Raw genomic sequence first — 19,558 nt, forward strand, 5'->3', positions numbered from 1 at the left:
CCGGAACCTTCGTTCTGGACTCAAATACGGACGGACTCATCTCTGGTACACACTTCCGGTATCAGCATATCATGTGTTTTGAACGCTTTTAACACACATTTAATGTAAGCAAACATCAAGCGTGTGTTGTCTTTTAACACAGACATAAGGAGGTCGAGCTATGAACGCGGTCTTTCGAAAGGTAACTCTATATTTGTATGTTCTCTGCTAAATGTTGAGTTTATTCACAGAGGTCAAAGCTGCAGCTCTGATACTTTCAGCTCAGTTTTTTGTTGTTGTATCTGACTGTTACATTAACATTAGTTCCATATCAAACCAGGGTTAACAGTCACTGTTTTGCACGGGTATGTTTGTGAGCTTTTGTACAGATTTGACTTGATGGTGTTCTTCTTTCGATTAATCACCCTGAGCACAAGTTCGATTAACCCTCCTGTCGCGTTCGTTTCTCTTCGCTTGTGTCTGTTGTAACCATGGTTGTAACCTGGATGTATACTAAGAACGTTGTAACTGCTCTAACATTAACACAACAACCATTCATCATCGCCACTTTGTAATACATACCATATCATTCTTTAAACAATGTCTCAGACTACTGGTTTACATTCTGCAGTGAATAGACAAAGAATAGACGCCGAAAATGTTTTCCAAAATGTCCATGGTTGTTGTTTTTGGTTGTGTAATATCTTGGGTTACCCATTCATTTTGGACCAGGAACACCAATAGTCGTTATAAAGTTGACTAAACCACTCATAACTCAATGAAAGTAGGGATCAGCCGTTGTTTATGTTCAAATGCCTGCTGTTGAGAATAGCATCAGGCCGTGAAGAAATCAAATGTAAAACACTAGATGTATGATTGATGTAGTAAATCGGTCAGATTTGACCCGAACACGATAGGAGGGGCTTTGATATCTCTTCAACCATCAGTAAAAAAATATATATATAAAACGTTGAAAGTTAGAACCAGTTTGGTAACGTCAAGGGATTATCTGATAACAATTGGTCCATTTAAATACATTTGTAATGTTCAATTGAACAACCCAGCCATAGACTACAGCTGAAGAAATACACCCCAAAACCCACTAATCTGCATTTACCAGGTTACATTGTACATTGTTACATGTAACCTGGCAGTGTATTTAGCTTTTAACGTGATCTATACAATAATAACATCTTAATCTTACCAACAGCATATCTATACCAGTACTGGGTAGTATGGTACTGCCAGAATACTTTAATACATAACAATCATGTGATTTCAGCAAATATTGCCTGTGTGTCTTACATTAAAACAAACTGGATTTAGGGATTCTGTATTCAAAATGTGTTAAAACTAGAATATAGAGACAGCTATGTTGTAGCTGATGGTATTATTTGTTTCCAGTTGCAGGCGTCTGCCACCCAGCAGGCCTTTGTGTTGAATCACGCACTAACAACATGCAGGTAAGTCCTTTCAAATTCTCATACCTCAAATGTAATGGCCGATCATTCATAACAACATTCGTAGATCCTAAGCTCACATAAACCCTTTTTTATTTTACCCTTGGACTTCAAACATTTCCTTTCAACTTGTGTATTATTTAAAATTGTGTTGCCATGTTTGTTGGTTATGGTCACATTTTATGCATTTAAGTAACTGCGGCGACATCTCAACAAAAGTGGGGTGAGATGATCTGATTAAATTATAAGTAAATCAGAAGTTAAAAATAAATATCTAAGCCACCTAATTTGGCAGGAATCACCAATATAAGAAATGGAAAAATTACTTATAAAATAAGAATCTAAAGTTATACTAAAAGGCAACTATCCAATGTGTTGCAGGTGTACACCCATCAGTTGTTATTTCTAAGAACGGTGATATGATCCCTTTCTTTAAATCTAAGTGTTGTCTAACTGTGTGATTACAGAGCAACGCCATCCATCCAGCATCCTGTTTGGGGTGAGTATTTCAAAGACTACAATGAATACAACACATAGTATGTAGGAAACGTTATTTTTGATTAACTTCAAGTCATTTGTAGACATGTGTTTCCAGAATATGTATTAAATATGACGTTTGTTCTCTTCACCCTCAGCTTCTGTGAACGAGAGACAATATAAATCCATGCCCACCCACGGGATCGGGAGGTGGAGATATCTTTTACCTAAAGATCCGGTACGACTCTTTCAACTGGATTTCATTTTAGAAAGAATAGTTGATGCCTCTGAATGAGCTGTAGGTGCATCCATGAGATCATGCAGATAGTTTCCAGAAACCCAGACATCCACGTAAGGCTGTAGAAAATAACTTCTAATGGAAGGTTCTTTTTTGTTGTCGTTGAAAAATGACATTATATATGCAAGAATCAGAATTCCTTTATTAGTGGACATTGTTACAGCAGAAGTGAAGATAGAGGCACCAAATAAAACACTATTGGATAAAGGGCATGCACATAATGGTTAAAATACAAAAGGGAAAGTTATTCCAATTTACATTACATTGCATTTAGCTGACGCTTTTATCCAAAGCGACTTACAATAAGTGCGTTCGACCAACACGATACAAACTTGAAGAAAACAGAATCATATAAGTACATCAGGTTTCATAGAGCAAAAACATTTCAAGTGCTACTCAACTGGCTTCAGATAAGCCAGCCCTTTATTAGTATATAAGTGCTTTGTTAGTAATTCTATCGCTCGAAGTGGAGTCGAAAGAGAATTAAATATTGCACACAAGTGTTATACTTCCTTCAAGCCTGGAGCATTGTAATTACACTGCACACATTTTGAACAGCCAACGCTGATGAATGGACAAGGAAAACATAGACGGAAAATAATATCACGGATACATATTTGACATAAAACTAACTAACTGACTGACTGACACTCAAAACTCCTATTTTTTTTAATATTTGGGACGAGAGTAGTTATGGTGAAGTTTTAGATCTTCATTTACAAATGTATAAAGTGTAAAACATGAGATTGTGAGGAAACATGAATTGATTAACGAGATTTCCTGCTGATGGTAAATGCTACTTTTTTCCTCAATGTAAATGTAATTGTTTACATGCAATAGTATAAAAAAGAAGAAAATAATACAAACACCAAACTTTATTTACTTTTTTGGGCAAATTGTAAATGTATGTCCTAGCTTAAAGGGGACCTATCATGCAAAATGCACTTTGTGGTGTCTTTTATACATCAACATGTGTCCCCGGTGCGTCGGGGAACTCACGCGGCGTCAGAAAATAAAACCCTCTCTCTTTTCCTCCGTACCCAAATCTTTTAAAAACGAGCGGATACAGATTTGCTGCCGAACTGACATCAAATCGGCGGCGGACCCACAGAGAGTTGCTATCAGAAACAACGCCTGACGTGTTTTGGACGTAATCTCGTCTTTGTTTACATTAGCAAGCCTCGCTAACACTCAGAGCTAACCTGTACTGGAGAGCACGTGTTTTAAAAGCAGGAAATAAAAAAAGAATTCACTTTGTGATAAACCCGCAAGAGAAAAAGCATTTGAGCTCCAAACTGTTTCAGAAATAATCCTTGATGTGGTTTAGAACAGGATGGCGTTTTATCACAGCAGAATTTAACTTTATCTCCGGTAGAATTCTGATCAGGCATTAGCTCCGCCTCCTCTTATTTATTTATTTCAAGCTAAGGACCCAAGATCAGCGTTTCTCTAACAGGGCTGGAATAGAGGGCTTTGAGCAGCATGAGGCATGGCTGCAACGGGTGATCTGTTTGGGATTTTGAAAAAAAAACTTCACAGACATGTTTTATAAAGGTATGGCCCTCCAATATGTTTTTCAAATATAGCATGATAGGTCCACTTTAATTGAGTGGGAGGTCAATAGGAAATAGTGAATGTATAGAGCGCCCTCTGCTGGACCTAAAAGGCAACATATTTCAACGGTCTGTGAGGCTGTGCATTTTCTGAATAGATCATCACAGTTTGAGTATTTACATTTACTCAAATGTTTGCCCGACTCTTCAGTGGGTTTGATCTGCATAAGGCTGGAAAACAACTGCGTTTTAAATGTCTGCTGTAATTAGTTTTTGTTGTTTTCAGCCAAAGAAGAAGAGGGACAGGCAGCAGATGAAGGAGATCGTCGTGGAGACGGAGACGACGTACGCCACTCTGAACGTCAACGTGTCGGGTTACGACATGACGGTGGTGGAGCATTTCTCCCAGCACATCCACAACCTCTGCAACCGGCTCGGCATCAAAGTGTTGGACTGGTGAGGACATTCAGATGTAACCGTGTGTACTGTGTACGTTTAGGATGCAGTTAAATCTGGTATTTACCATTGAAACTGGGCTTTTTGTTTTCTATAGTTTAGTGAAATCATATTTAGTGTGATTTATATTATTGTTGTTCATATACATAATTTGAATGAACCACTTAGGAGAATAAAAGCCAGGATAAACTGGTGGTTTCTAGGAGATGTTTTTTATTTGAAAGCACGTAAAAATACAAAGTTTTGTTTTGTATAATAGCAAAGTATTATATCCCTTACAAAGACGTACAAGCCATAAACACATTTTTGAATTGTAATCCAGTCGAATCTTCAATTGTAAAGCACAAAAGGATGTTTACAATTTTATATATATATTTATTTTATTGTTTTTCTCACGCAGCTATGCTTTGCAAACCAAGACCACCGAGGTGTGGCTGATGCAGGATCAAGGAACCAAGATGTCTGTGGACTCCTTCCTGAAGACTCACAACCGAGTCGTGCAGGTACGACTCTGCCGGTTTCCTTTCCACTCAATGCATACCTTGTTTTTTTAGAAGTATTTAAAAATCTGACATTTGAACTGTGTTTGTCTTTCTAGTTAAGAAGTCTGAACGCCACCATGTGTCCTATTTTCCTGGAGGTTCTTTTGAAGAATCAACCCGAGGGAGTGCAGCTCTCTGTGCAGGAGGTGAGTTAGTCACATTATACTGAAGCTATGCTGGGAATAATGTGGACATTGTACACATCTTAGTCAAAGAAAATTCCCAAATTGGGATTAATAAAGTACATCTAATCTTATTTTAAATAGCTCTAGAAATGTCTTGATTTTCCTAATTTCTCTGTTGGTAAAACATTTTTAATTTCCGGAGATAAGTGTCCAAACCCAAATTTAATAAATATGAACCAGATTAAACACCTAATCATTATGCATACCCCTCTTCATTAGAGTCAGAAACACATCTTATTTATGTTTTAAAACTTTATTAATCAAGAGTGATTTACAAACCTTTAAGGCACTTATTTTAGTCAATAACATTGAAATACAGTATATGTTTTATGTAATCAAGTGACTTAGAGACAAACTCTAACCACACACATCTGTCGTGGACATCCATTGTCTCACACTAATGATTCCTCTTCCTGTTTCCTCTCAGCACACAGAGCTGGATTACAAAACTCGCTTCAAGGGCCGTCCTGAACTCGAGGGTCTCAAGGCGAAGATCACCAACTAGGACCCCAGACTCACCTTCTTCACTTTCCTGACTCCTCAAACTGTTCGTCACTCACATGTTGGATCTGGTGACCTGTGTTTAATTGTTTGTATTTATTCACTGCTGCTTAAGGTGATCATTTGCATAAAAAAAGAACTGTACACATTCATGTTTGACTTTCTTTTGTGACAATAAAACCAAGTCTATTTTTTACAACGCAAGACATTGTCATATGTATTGCTCAAATTCTGTTACTTTATTTTTTTTAACATTTCAATGACATACAATTTTTTCGGCATTAAAGAATCAAACCAACAAAAAAAAACTTCAATCTCTTCATTAGTCATACAATCCTAACATTATGTACATTAAGTCAAGCACGTTGCAATACAACATCAAAAGTCAAGGACTCTCATTTCTTTGATGAATTAATCTACTCACAAAAGCTTTAGAACTGCAATAGATAAAAAAAAGTATTTCAACATTATAATATCTGTCTTTTTAACTTGACATACATTGGGTTTACATCACCCAAGATATTAAACATGGAAAGAAAGATGTGTAATGTGTAGTTGTAAAGCGCTTTGAGTACCTTAAAAAAACGCTCTAATAAAAAATTATTAATATGAAAAATATATAAAAAATAAAATAAGTCTTATGACTTTCAGGGTTTCACAAATCCACTAATAAACCACTAAAATAGGTACTTTGTAAAAGAGTTTAAGGAGCTACATATCGTCACGCTGGTCCTCTGAGTGCCGATGATATTAAACTGTACCGTGACACTGGTTTTCACAGCAGATGCTTCAATCGTCCATAACAATACAACCTTTTACTTCCTCATCCTGAAGCTCAGAAACAAGAGCCCCCCCCCCCTCTCTTCATCCTGTCGAAACAACTCACATCGTAGGTCTCAGAGCTTGAGTTAATCCAGGAACGGTTCTGTATCGTTCACTGTGTTCATCAGAGCCGCCTGATGGCGATCCACGAAATGCTGGGGAAAAAAGCAAAGGAAAAAAAAGTAGAATTTCTAGTTTTGTGTTAAATTCTTCATCTATCAATCCAACGTTGCTCGTCTTACCTTGTTAATGATCAGCGCTTTTATTTTGGTAGTCTCCTGAAATGAAAAAAAGTCACAATGCTGGTGGTTTTTCCTGAAACTTTCAGAGTCTCTTTACACAGAGGGGACACATGTTTATGCTGTACTTCCTTAAAAGGGACCTCCAACAAAACAACATATTTGTCGTCTTAGCTGTAGTTCTATTTATCAATACAAATGGTTGTTTTGGGTTTATTTGCAGAATGTTGGAGATATCAGGCTTCAGAAACATTTACCTTCTCTTGGATATAGTAACATGTGATGGCACTCGACCACTTCTGCGTAATGATACGCGATAAATAGTTCGTAAGTGAAACAAGATACGTGGATTATCTTGAGTAACCAGTTCATTATTTAAAGAAAGAGACTTTGCTGCTGAGTTATTTCAAATGTACTTCTTTGTCACTTTGAGCACAGAGTCGAGTGCCATCGAGTTCCATTATATTACAGAGGAAAGGAATATGTCTGATTTCTCTCACACCACAATTGATTAATAGCAAAGAAACTAAGAAGAAAGTGTATTTATGATTCGGGGGATTAACCCTTTTCCATCACGTGGGGTCAGTGCATTGTAATGTGTTACTGTACTGAAGAGGCAGTCATTACCTATAGGTTTGAACCTCATCCACTCTGTTGACTTCAGGTTTAAGTTTTGTCAAATTCCTGGCATCCTGTTTTCAGAAGGGAAAAGGTTTTATGAGCAGTCATGGTTGTTGGAAAAGCAATTTAAATTAATATATATAAATGATCATCCATTTTTATTTCATGTTCGAATGATGGGAATTACACCTTGAACTATATTAAAAATGGCCAGATCGATGTTCACTTATGCTTGAATTATAGTATCTTACCCTTCGTGTCTGCAGTTTCAGTCTGGATGGCAAAGGCTACAGGACCTTTGATGGTGAATCCAAGGTAGAAGGAAACCTTGCGTTTTCTCCAGAGGCTGTTTCGGAGGTTTGCAACCACCTCGATCTCTTTCCCATCAACAGTTGCAAAGAGTCTGTACTCTCGTATCTCCCCTTGAACTTTAAGAAGGCGTTCTTTGACCGATGGATCTTGGAAAATCTTCTCATCGCTCCAATCTTGCATTGTCTCCCAATCGCCCTGACGAGCCGACTCCTCTAGGACAGTTCTGTGAACTATCCTGTTCAGTTCTTGACCTTTTCCGATGAAAAACAGAGGGCGAAGGTACCTGGAGCGAAAGTGTTTCGCATATGCTTGTTTATACAGGTCTTGCGTACGCTTAATCATTGCACTGAGGTCAAGGATGCATGTGTCTTCATTGTCTGTCGGCCAGTGCAAGAGGAGGGCTAACATATGGGCCTCAGGTTTATCCGTGAGGTGCATTTCCTGTTTGAAGGCAGTTAAATGTTTGCAATCAGACTGTGTTGCTCCCATATTTCTTAACATGATGTGAGCGAAGATGTTGTTGACCATAGCTGTGTCCGGATCTTTATGAAGACAGATTTCCTCCCACAATGTAGTTATTTCCTTAAGGTCCGATTCAGTGCATTCTCTGTCAAGACATGAGAGGACTCCCGTAGTGGTGGCAGCCTGTTTGAGTTTAAGCTTCTGGATCAGATCAGCGCCTTGTTCTTTCAAATGGCTGGACGTGGAGTCTCCAACATACTTCCTGTAGCAAGCCAAGGTTTCTCTTGAAATGTATTCTGGATCGTCTTCCTTTATGTCAGGCTTGGAGTAAGTCAGAAATCCGTCAAGAAAAGCACATTTTTTCTCAACTGCATCTCTGAGTCTGTATATGAGATCATCGAATCTTAAAAGTGAGCGATCTCCAAGAGATGGCAGGGCCGAGTCCAAAGACACCTTCTTCGTGAGAACTTCTCTCCAAGTTGGGTTCTGACGGACAAGTAGGTCATACACAAGATTGCAGACCTGCAGGAAACCAAACATCCCTCTGCTGTTAAAGAAGCGTGAGTCATGGACATTTCTTTTCATGTTTGTCCCAACTTCATCTTTGGCAAGTCTTTCTTCGTCTTCGAATGCTTGAATGGCCTTTAAGGCAAGAGCCAAAATGCCTCCTGGTTGGGCCGGTCGCCTCAGGTTCTTCAGACGGTTCTTATGGACTTGGCCCAGTGTATCAGCAACAACTGACTTTTTGTGATCTCTTTGCTTTGCCTCCTTTGCCCACATTTCTGCCTGATCGTAGTCTCTTAGTACTATGCAATGAAAACGAGCAAGTGCTTGTGGAAAAAACGGATTTCGATCAAACATATTTGTTGCCATCTCTAAAAGTGATACACACTGAGAGTCGTCCTCCTTTGTTTTAATATGTAGAATCAGTCGAGAAAATGAATCTGAAGCACTGCATTCTTTTTGTTTTGGTCTTCTTTTGGTTAGCATGTATTTCACAAAAGCAACCAAAGATCGAGGGACTTTATCTCTGCACAAACATGTCAAGAGTTGTTTTGCTGTGTCACTTCTGGTCACACCTGCTTCAGCCATCAATTCAGTACAACACTGTGCTATCAGAGGGTGGGCCATGCGGACTCTTTTTTCAGGACCATCTGGTTGGATAGTGATAATGAGATGGCTAAAGTCGTCCAGCCTGTCTTCCAGTGATATGTCTCTATGGCCGTCGTTGGCATGTTTGAACACATCCAGGCACTGAGACTCAAGGAGATAGGAGTCTGGTACATATGCGTTCAGCAGGGAAAGGAAGGCAGCAAGCTGGGGTTTCTCTTGTATTCCTGTTTCTTTGATGGTTTTGAATACAGAGCACGCCTCCTGGATGTAAGCCTCAGAAAAATTGCTTTGCATTATGTTAAAGCCATGGAATCGTTTGCATTTATCACCGTACTGCTTGTTGAGCTCCGTCTTTTTGTCATTAAAATGATTCTTCTCTGAGTCAGAAAGCACTTCTTGAAGGAAGACATCATCACTCTTTAAATCTGCATCTTCTCTAATACAGCTGAGTAAAACCACCACAGGCATACCGGTGACTATCTTCTGATTAGCAATCGTCCTGATAATGCTTACTTGTAGATCTTCCAAAACGTGCACACCATTCACCAACAGCAGCACGGTCTTCTGGTCGCCTCGACTGCCTGCTGTGAAAAGGTGGACCACCTCCTCTGCAACCTTTGTGATGTCCGAGGTTGAGTCTGTTAAAACAGCACTCCTTAAAGTTTTCCTAAAGTCCCACAACACCTTCATGGCCAGTGTTGTCCCCCCACATCCTGGCTGGTGGAACAGTTTAACTATTGATATTCCAGGGTGTTTTCTCAACTTGTGAATTTGCCTTTCAAGTTTATCGTATCCATCTCGTTTAATGAAAGGAGATCCGATGCCATCTAACTCTGCCTGTTCACTGATGTGAAAGTTTAACCATTCGGGTGGGGCCCCTCTGTAAAAGTTTTCCTCCGTCTCCTCAAGTATGTCTGGATCGAAAGACTTCCCTTCAAACTGATTTGAATGGAGAACGTCCAACAGTGAGAGGGAGCGTGTGACAGTGGACAGGGACGGTCCATTCGCCATCTTGGACTCTTAGTTTCCTGCAGCAACGGTAAACACACAGATTGTAAATCACCTTAACCTTTTTATAAATATATATATATATACACATATATTTAAAACCATAAATACATACACACACATATAGGGATGGGTATCGTTAAGGTTGTAACGGTACTACTACTTTTATCGATACCGCTTATCGATCCGGTCGTTTAACGGTACTCTTATCGGTTCTTTTGAAAAAATTCAAATGGAAAATTAATGGTAGGGTCGGTAAAAATGGAGAAACCAGCTTGAGTGCGCTAGAATTTGAAAGTACAGAACCGGGGAAAAATCTGCCCCTTCCTTCAGACTTCCTTACAGAGCCCCTCCTCCAACACACACGAACGCGCACATGACCAATGAGGGCACGAGATAAGTTTGTGCACGAGATGGAAGACTGACAGGCAGGTAAGCCATCCAATTATCTGCAGATAATTGGTCGTGCTTTTTACAGCGCCACGGCTTCCACAGATGAAATATTTGTATATATTTATTGTCAAAGCATTTAACTTATTCATTGCTATTGAGATGTTAAGAGCATTCCATGGAATATAACAAAAAGTGTTTCTGAAGTGAATTACCTACCCTACCTAACCTGTTGAACCCCATCGACCCTTCTCCGGGCGGAAAAACGCATAATCTGTAGGAAACAGCATCTGACGGCTTCTTAATATTTAATAAACTATGAATGCGTTATATTCATGTAACGGGAAGAAACTCAGCTAACTGATCAATATTTTTATTTTTTTGCAGAATAAACCACAAAGCTAACACTGAGCCTCGGAATTAGCCACGAGCAAAAAAATGCTAACGGCGGTTCTACAGAAACTCATTCATAACACCCTTATTACTTATCATAGCTGCACTTCCAGCATATCGAATAGCATTGTGAGAAGACACAGAATCGATAGGTATCTAGATCATCACTCCATGATAAGAACTCGTGACTTTATAAACAAAAACAGACATCACATCAGATGGCGCGGTAGCAAACACGGCAAAATGGCTTAACTTGGTCGTTGTCTGGTCAAAAGTGATCTTCAATGGCATTAAAATGATAAAAACTTGAAGGTTAATCCATAGGTTAATCCAATGTGTCTGTGTCCCTTTGAAATGATTTCTGATAATCCATCAGCAATAAACCTACTTTTAAGTTTTCAGATTTCAGAGCATGCGCGTAGCCCCCACTTCACAATGGTAACGTTGGTGTGTATGTGAAAATTCCCCTTCGATTCTATTGGCTCTAACGGTTACAAAGAGATGTCAATCACCAAAATCGACCAATGGGTTCCAGAGAAACGGCAACAACGCCCATTTCCACCCAAATGACCCCAGAGGTGGAGTTTATTTTTGCTAAATCTCTCTAAAAAGGTCAAATGTCACTTGTTTTGCATCAATCTTGATACAGGGTACTTATTATGTTATATTTTGGATTCCTAAAGCTTTCAGTCTACCTTACCATCATTCAAGGGTAGTTTTCACTATAAGTAAAAAGTAATTTTTGGACAGACACAATAATTTACAGTTTATAATTTATGTATATTTCTGTTATTTACAGAAAATAATTATATATCTGCTCAAAAAGTCCCTCTTTTTCAGATTGTAGCCATTTTACAAAAACTTCAACTTATATACTTACATAACATACTTACATACTTACTTACATAACAACTATGTTCAATCTCAATTTTCTTTAAAATAAAAAACATCTATATTGATTCTGACTTTTCTACATCCAACTCACAGGTTTATCATTACTTTGAGAGAAAAGGTCAAAGATTATAAAGTTACCTCTAATCATCAACCCATGTTTGTATAATTGAGTTAACTCTGTGTGTTGCTGCTAGCATACATAATACCTGAACTTTTGCAAGATGTTTAGACAAATGCTCGTGTTACCGCCCTTACATGCTAAACTCTTATTGCACTTTTGGCAACGAGCATTAGGCGCATTCACACTGCGGTACTTTTCCCACAAAGGTTCATGTGAACTCTTTAGTTCGCATGAACTAAGTACAGATCGCGTTCACACCGGAATAAGTCCCTGGGGGTGGATTAGGCAAATGAAGCCGCTGACGTCACTTCTTCTTCTTCTGCTTTGGGTTTACTGGCAGGCCGCAAACCACTTCACGGCGTATACTGCCACCCCAAGTCCCCGGCCGGAAGTCCCCGGAGTTGGGGAAGGCTTCAGTAGAAGCTGCTGGGAGTCCCAGCAGCTTCTACTGAAGCCTTCCGAGTAAATCGCCAGAACGCCGACACCTCCTCATCTCCACCGCTCCCATGTTTTATTTTGTGTTGCCATAAGTTAGTCTCTCTGCGTTTCTGCGCTGGGCTAATGCTAATGCTAATAATGCTAATGCGAGGATAATAAAATGGCGGCTTCACAAAACTGTTTGGGAGTTTTACGGGGCGTGGTTTGCAATCCGCCCAGCCAATCAGAAATATAGCTCTTTTCTCACAAAAGGGGGTAAAAAGGTTCGCAATCGCATGAACTAATTTTAGTACCGGCTCTTTTTGGTGTGAACGCGATGATGAACTAAGGGTGTGTTCACACCTAATAGTCCGCTCTCTGGTGCGCACCAGACCACAGTTTGTTACATTGTTTCATTTTTCAGAAGGTTCGGTTTGCGTTCACACGGGCAAAACTCAAACGGACTATAAACTTTAAACACAAGTCATGTGCTCGGAAATGCTGTTCAACCATTGGTCAGACATTAAGGGGGTACAAACGCAAATCCCGGCAATTTCTAGCGGAGCCTCCGCCATGGAGCATCGGCACTTTCGGCAGGTTATTCTCATGCTGCTTTTAGTCTGGAGATCAACAGACACTAACGGCCCGCGCATATGATTATATAATCAGACAACGTCCGTTAAAAAACATTATTACATGGCATTGTTGAATACTCGATTCTGATTGGTCAATTCAAAACACGTGACACGTTTTTAATCCAGAACAGACAGACCACTGTCAAGGATTTATTGACCGTTGTTAAGGACGCTCACATCTGCATCTCACATATTCAGTGTGCAGTTACTTTGGCATTAGGGCAGGGATATCTAGATACTCTCCAAGGTTTGACATAATGAATTGTGCTACTTTTAAAGCAAGCAACGATGTTTTCAAAGCTGTAATCAAAAAGCTCCTCAAAAACGCTATCGAAGCAGTTCCTGCCGTTGCTCCTCAAACAGTAACAACGGACTATTTTTCTTAGCGGATGCATGTCAATTTAAATCAATACATACAACTATTTTTTAAATCAATACAATCATTTTCTAAATCCACAAAAGCATTTCAATTAATATTGGGAGTCATGTCGTTACTTTGTTGAGAACGTGGCCGTGTAATAAGCGGGATAATGTGGGCAGCGACTTGGTCATTATGGGGAATCCGACAGGATCTAGATCCCTCCGCTTCGCGTCGGGCTCCTGATCAGCCTGTTGGTGTTCTTTTCCCCATAATGACCGCGCTGCTGCACATTATCCACGAAAGACGTTCTGCAGAGGAGGGGCGTTTCACCGAGGACAGGTGTTCTTACTTTGATGTAGCTGACGGAGAATTTTTACTTTACTGTTCAACACTTAATTCTGCTTTACTCTTTAACTAAACAACCGCGGATGTCTTGAAAGACTCTTTCACTAAAGATTTTTGAAGATATCCGCGTTCTTGTGACACGTAAATACTGCGCTTCCTATGTTTTGGTGCGGACTGCGTTCACACCAGCGATGAACCGCTCCAGAGTTCGCAAGCAAGCGCTCCGAGACCACCTATTTTAGCGGACCAGAGTCCGGTTGTTTAGTTCACTTCAGAGATCTCGGACTGCGTTCACACCGACTCAAATGAACCGCACCAAGCGGCTAAACGCACCAGGGTTCGATTCAACCGGACTATACAAGGCAGGTGTGAACGCACCCTAAGTTCGCATGAACCTTTGTGGGAAAAGTACCACAGTGTGAATGCGCCTATTGTCCACATCGAGACGGGTAAAGTGTAAACACACCTTGGAGCAGACCCGGCGTCATGGGCCCGCCCATCCAGGATTTGGGCCCGCCCATCCAGGATTTGGGCCCGGCCATCCAGGATTTGGGCCCGCTGTTTTAATCAGGGCTGAATATAGGGTGACCAGATGTCCCGCTTTGCGCGGGACTGCACAGCATTTTCACGACTTTTGGTGCGTCCCGCAAATTGAGACGATGTCCCGCATATTTCATTTTGATTGGCTAAAACGCTTTTCTTTAAAATCAGATTCATCCAATGGCTGTTGAGAAAGCAGGGAAGGCTATCATCAGGGGGCTGTGTTTGCTGTCAATCAAACTGTAACACACGGCGGGTGCTGGTCAAGTGTTAACCAATGAGAGTAACTCACTCACACCCACCCCCCCACCCCGCCAAACAACAACAACGAACGCAGGCGACGCAGCAGGTTATGGAAAATGGAGGAAACTGAAACTACAGCTAAGAAGATGCACATACAACAAAGACTGGGAAGACACTTACCCGTGGGTGCAGCCAGTGCAGGGCGACTCTCAGAGATTTTTTTGCAATCTTTGCAAGAGTAATTTTTAAATTTCACATGGCAGTGAATACGACGTCAAAAGACACAGAGAATGCGATTCTCACAAGAAACGTGTCGCTCAAAAAGAGACATCCCACTATATGGAGACATTCCTACTCAAACCAAAAAATGATGGTCACTCAGACAAGGTAACAGCAGCAGAAATAATCAGTGTTTACCATAGAGTGCAACACTCCCATTCATACCGGTCAAATGACTGGCAACAAGCTAGCGCCGACCATTTTTCCAGACTCTGAGATAGTAACGAAAATGTCATGTGGTCGTACAAAAGCAGCGTCCATAATAACAGATGTGCTTGCCCCTGCCTCTGTGAAGAGTTGTTTGACAGAGTCAAAGACACCAGTGGTTCTAGGTGACAAAATAGCACAGCAACAAAATAGCACAGCAACAGAAGGTGGGCCCCCACGTGTAGGGGCCCACCTTCTGTTGCTGTGATGGACAAAACTGAAAGCTATTTTATTTTATGTATTATTGTGTTTCTGTTCCCTCCTGGCCAGTGTTGGTTTTATTTTATCTATTAATTTATGTTGTGCCTACTTGTACAGGTAATACACTAGTTGAATTAAGAAGATGCATTTCTAAACACTTGAAGTGAATAATGCCTGCTGCCTTGGTTAGCCTTAGTTTACTTTTCTTTATTAAAAAACTGCATTTTGACTTCACTTTCTGCTCTGTTATATATTTGTTACGGTTTTTTTTCCGGGGGTTAGGGGGTGCTGTTGAGAGGGTGTCCCACATTGTCCCACACAACCATACTCCTTGTCCCACATTTGGTTTGTTGGGATCTGGTCACCCTAGCTGAATACAACATTTTAATTGTTTTATTATTATGTTCAGTGGCGGAGCCAGGGTATACTTGGGTAGGCTACAGCCATACCAATAAATGGCTTAGCCCCACCATGAAAAATGATTTTAAAGTAAGCTAAATAAAGTCCGCCAACTCGCGCGGAGTAAATTGCACAGACAGCAGTTCGTAAGATTGATTTCAGCAGTCACTTGTCTGGAAATACCGAAGACTAGAAACAGTTTGAAAACTTTTGTCACGTAGTGATCATCTTCTCAATAGAACATCTTTGATAATGTCTTCTGGCCAATCAGAATCAAGATAACGACGTGGTGTTGTTGCAGGAAGTCCCGACGGAGAATATTTTTGCTGTAGTTACAGTACATCTCTATATACATCGATACAACCTTACGCAGGCCCGGACTGGCCATCGGGAGCACCGGGAGGTTTCCCGATGGCCTGGCCTGTTAAGTGGCCTGCTGGCCTGAGGATTTTTTTTATGTATGTATTGTGAACGCAACGCTGGTGGGTCTGACTCTGCCTCACAGAGGGTGACTGGCTGTCTACTACATGATGTGGCCTGCCGACATGGCCACTTTCATACAGACCATACACTAATGCCCTCGATTGGTCATTCAAGCTCGGGAGTGTGTGTGCGTGTGTGTGTGTATGTATGTGTGGCGCAAGCGAGCGAGAGAGAAAGCGCGCGCACTGGTTACGTGTAGGCTATTGTTGTTGTTAGCATCTGGTGCTAACTAGCTGTGCTAACGGATATAAGGAGCTGTTTCAACAACAAGGTGGAGGAGAGTCCTCTCCTGTCAGACTGAGAGACTGATACATACAGCTCAGGTGAGTGTTTAGATAGTTAACTTAGTTCTCAGTGGGTCTCACGGTTTGGTCACCATTCATGTAAACACATATTTCCATTTGAAGGGGGAGTGATTAGTCAAATATGCATGAATAATAATAAAAAAACGTTAACTGTGGGAATAAATGTAAGATAAACTTTAAAACTTGTTGAGAGCTAAAACTAGTCTTTGCTTCTGCCACAAAGAGGAGAAAGGGGGAGACAGGTGAGGCTGGTTCAGGAGCCCACACTCACAACTATAAATGAACCAAAAACAAATAAATAAACAAGTTTCAATGTTTTTTCATATTGGATATGGTATGTTATTGGTTATGGCCATGTTATTATGATTGTATGATTATTTAAATGTATACAGTTCTGTTTCATGTGGGTGTAGTCTCTCTCTTTATTTCCCCCTCAAAGTGAACCAGATTGATGCATTTAATTCCAACATTTAAAAAAAATCTTACCGGGGGAGAATGCCCCCGGATCCCCCTATAGGATTTGAGGTCCACCCCAACTAAAAATATGTTCACATGAATAGGTTCCTAAATAGATTTGCACATTTGTTTAAATAGTAACCCATCTCCATATGTTTATTTTTTGGTAGTAGATTTAGAGGTCTATCACTGTGGGCAGCAACGCTGTAAATATTGACATGGTAGTGGCCTGGCTGGGTGTATAATTCCCAGCCTGACTTATTGTCCCAGTCTGGCCCTGACCTTACGTGATGATATAAATCAACACTTAATTAAATAAGACCCCACGGTTTGATGATTGATGTGTGGGCTGTCTTTCATTTTGACACACAGAACAATGGGGGCAATCCACCCTTATCCACAATGTAAAGTAATTCACAGCCTCTTCCCTCTTCTCTCTGTGAGGAGCAGCAGGTTCAGCTTTCAGAACAAAGTAACAAAAAACTGAAATGGCATTCATTTTTTTTTTAAATATGTTGTGTAGTAATAGATTTATTTATTTTTCTTTCTCAAGAGAGGACCAGAATGTGTATTTTATGTTAGTATTTCAAAAAATCTCCTGGGGGAGAATCTCCCCAGACCCCCCTGCAGGCGTTGGGTTTTCAGCATGTCAGCTCTATCACAATTCAGTTTTTCCGGGAAATGTAAGTTTCGGGGTGGGCCCGCCCTGGTACATCAAATGCCCGCCCAGACACATATGTCTGCCGCCGGGTCTGCCTTGGAGCGCTTGTGTGTGCGTGTGTGTGTTTTATGCATGTAGCAGCCGTATGTGTGTGTAAATTGCCCCGTCCCCTCGCACACAGACGGGGGAGAGAGATCTCTCGTCTGGATTGGAAAAATCGAAATTACATCATAGACACATTTTGTATTGTATAAGAGAAACGGAGTTGGCGAAACTAAAACTGCAATATAATATTTATGTATCAATAATACATATGACATAAAATATGTAAATGTCCAGTAGTAGCATACCAATAAAAAGACCGATAACTTCGGAGCTTAACGGTAGCCTACCACAGTATTTAATAATTCAGCTCGGTAGCCATCCCTAAACACATATATTTTGAGTAGTAGCATTTCAAACTTCTGCACCCAAGATGCTCCAAATGATGAAGTAAATGAATACATGTATACATAAATGAAATAGTAAATGTTAAATATACTCAATATAAAATAATTGTCTTACCTTTCCCCATACGATCCAGATGTCTCTGAAGTGTGAACATACCGTGCCACCGGACCGGTGACTATGTACTTTAGTCTTATGTAATGGAAGATAACAACAACATGACACACCCACATGTGTGTGTGTGCGTGTGATTGCAAACAAGCGCTGTAAAGATGTCACGTTGAGCCTTTTGTGGAGAAAAGGAAACCTAACATTGCAGTTTCCTTTTCTCCACAAACGAAACCTAACAATGCATCCTTTCTCTTACAAATTATTCACGATTTTAAACTGTCAATATTTCTCCAGAGCATGATGAAATATTTGTTTTTGCAAAATGGTTCCAATGTTTAACTATGTTTTGTAAAGATTAATCTGTGTGATGCGAGAAGATCCCATCACAATTAATTAGGGTCCAACGTGACATCTTTAACATTGTTTTGTCCGACAACTTTTTGACAGGGTATTTATGGATATAATTATTAAATATAATTAATTCATTTGAGGAGCTGGAACCATGTTACATGTACGTTTTTACCTGAAACATGAAAAAAGATCATCAAAATACTTTCCTATTCCTTATTTTCAATTTGCAAATTGACTTACCATTAAAATAAAGGAAAGAAAAAGCCCATATCCAAGCAATGAACAATTGTTTTAATAGTTTGAAAAGAGATTGTATTACTCATTTTGGATATCATGCTCTGTATGGGGCTGACATCTCAACGTCATAATATGTCATACAAAAATAAACAAATTAACCTCTCGAACGTCTTTGAAAGAAAGCAACTTCACATGATATATTGGTTAGCAAATATATTTTAATATATAATATTTATATTCATTTTAGCACAATGACAAAATGGCATAATTTCAGTTTAGTCTCATTTAAATCATGACAAAAAGCCACACCTTTATATCTGTTTGAATAATACATCATATCATAATTTGTTGCAGTCTTTTGCAAAATCACACCTTTATGTACTTATTGCCCCATGAGAGGAAAAACCTTAGCAGAAGTTTCTAACAGCATTGAGCCTATGGCATCCAACGGGATTATGTTATGAGCTGTAAACATGATGTAATGGCGCTCTTCACTGCATCGTTAAGAAGGGTCCATCCTCCAAACCCATCACTGAGAACTGGATAAGTTCATTGTCTTAAACCAAATTCAAATGTGTCGCATTGTCCAACAGCCGTAAATGTAGATTAATTATTTAAGAGCAATAAGTCTTGACTAACAGGATGGACTGGATTGACGCACCTGTCACTTGCTACACCTTTTGAGAAAGAAGCACATCACAAAGTAACAGGCAGAATATGAGAACACACACACAAAGCGCAACAAAAGTATTAGATGCAGCAACAACCTTAAATCAAAGATAATGTATTTCTATAGCTTGTTTCTAACACTATCAATCTCCACTAACACAACAAAACTGTCAAAAGTAAAGTTTGGAGCTGAAAAACAAGAGACAGGGGGGGGAGGGGGGGGGGGGGGGGGGCGGGGCATAAGGCAGACTCTTCACGCTAACGAAGGATCACTTCTTCTTCAGGGCAGGCTAAGCAGTTCGCAGGCTACTGTCCCGCAGCTTCTGCCTCTCTGTTAGACTCCGGTACTGCACATTACTCACGAGACGAGAAAAATTGCTTCAAG

The 19,558-nt window shown here is 40.1% G+C and overlaps 2 protein-coding genes across 3 annotated transcripts; one reads left to right on the plus strand and one right to left on the minus strand.

Annotated features, from left to right (window-relative positions):
• The first annotated feature begins 16 nt into the window (after window positions 1–16).
• mrpl48 (mitochondrial ribosomal protein L48) lies at window positions 17–5,603 on the plus strand. Its single transcript, XM_034105578.2, has 8 exons — window positions 17–181; window positions 1,384–1,442; window positions 1,907–1,938; window positions 2,075–2,154; window positions 4,054–4,223; window positions 4,624–4,726; window positions 4,822–4,911; window positions 5,378–5,603. Exons 1-8 carry the CDS (start codon window positions 161–163, stop codon window positions 5,453–5,455), a joined length of 633 nt encoding a protein of 210 aa, XP_033961469.1. The 5' UTR covers window positions 17–160; the 3' UTR covers window positions 5,456–5,603.
• Window positions 5,441–18,025, minus strand: LOC117463368 (sterile alpha motif domain-containing protein 9-like). 2 transcript variants are annotated; one of them, XM_034105577.2, is made up of 6 exons: window positions 17,923–18,025; window positions 7,385–10,048; window positions 7,140–7,204; window positions 6,516–6,551; window positions 6,338–6,428; window positions 5,441–5,527 (listed from the first exon to the last, which is right to left on the minus strand). In XM_034105577.2, exons 2-3 carry the CDS (start codon window positions 10,029–10,031, stop codon window positions 7,179–7,181), a joined length of 2,673 nt encoding a protein of 890 aa, XP_033961468.1. In that variant the 5' UTR covers window positions 10,032–10,048; window positions 17,923–18,025; the 3' UTR covers window positions 5,441–5,527; window positions 6,338–6,428; window positions 6,516–6,551; window positions 7,140–7,178. The 2 variants fall into 2 exon arrangements, with proteins under 2 accessions (XP_033961468.1, XP_033961467.1); XM_034105576.2 differs by lacking the exon at window positions 5,441–5,527 and having other exon boundaries at window positions 5,670–6,428.
• Window positions 18,026–19,558: the final 1,533 nt, after the last annotated feature.

The sequence above is a fragment of the Pseudochaenichthys georgianus genome, chromosome 18 (assembly GCF_902827115.2).
Source record: "Pseudochaenichthys georgianus chromosome 18, fPseGeo1.2, whole genome shotgun sequence".
Taxonomy (NCBI): domain Eukaryota; kingdom Metazoa; phylum Chordata; class Actinopteri; order Perciformes; family Channichthyidae; genus Pseudochaenichthys; species Pseudochaenichthys georgianus.

Excerpts from the sequence above, each read along its gene's own strand:
- mrpl48 (XM_034105578.2), top strand. The coding sequence starts at position 161 with ATGAACGCGGTCTTTCGAAAG. Across the intron at positions 1,443-1,906 it reads CACGCACTAACAACATGCAG|AGCAACGCCATCCATCCAGC; the intron begins GTAAGTCCTTTC and ends GTGTGATTACAG. Across the intron at positions 1,939-2,074 it reads CATCCAGCATCCTGTTTGGG|CTTCTGTGAACGAGAGACAA; the intron begins GTGAGTATTTCA and ends CTTCACCCTCAG.
- LOC117463368 (XM_034105577.2), bottom strand. The coding sequence starts at position 10,031 with ATGGCGAATGGACCGTCCCTGTCCACTGTCACACGCTCCCTCTCACTG. Across the intron at positions 7,205-7,384 it reads TGAAACTGCAGACACGAAGG|GATGCCAGGAATTTGACAAA; the intron begins GTAAGATACTAT and ends TTCTGAAAACAG.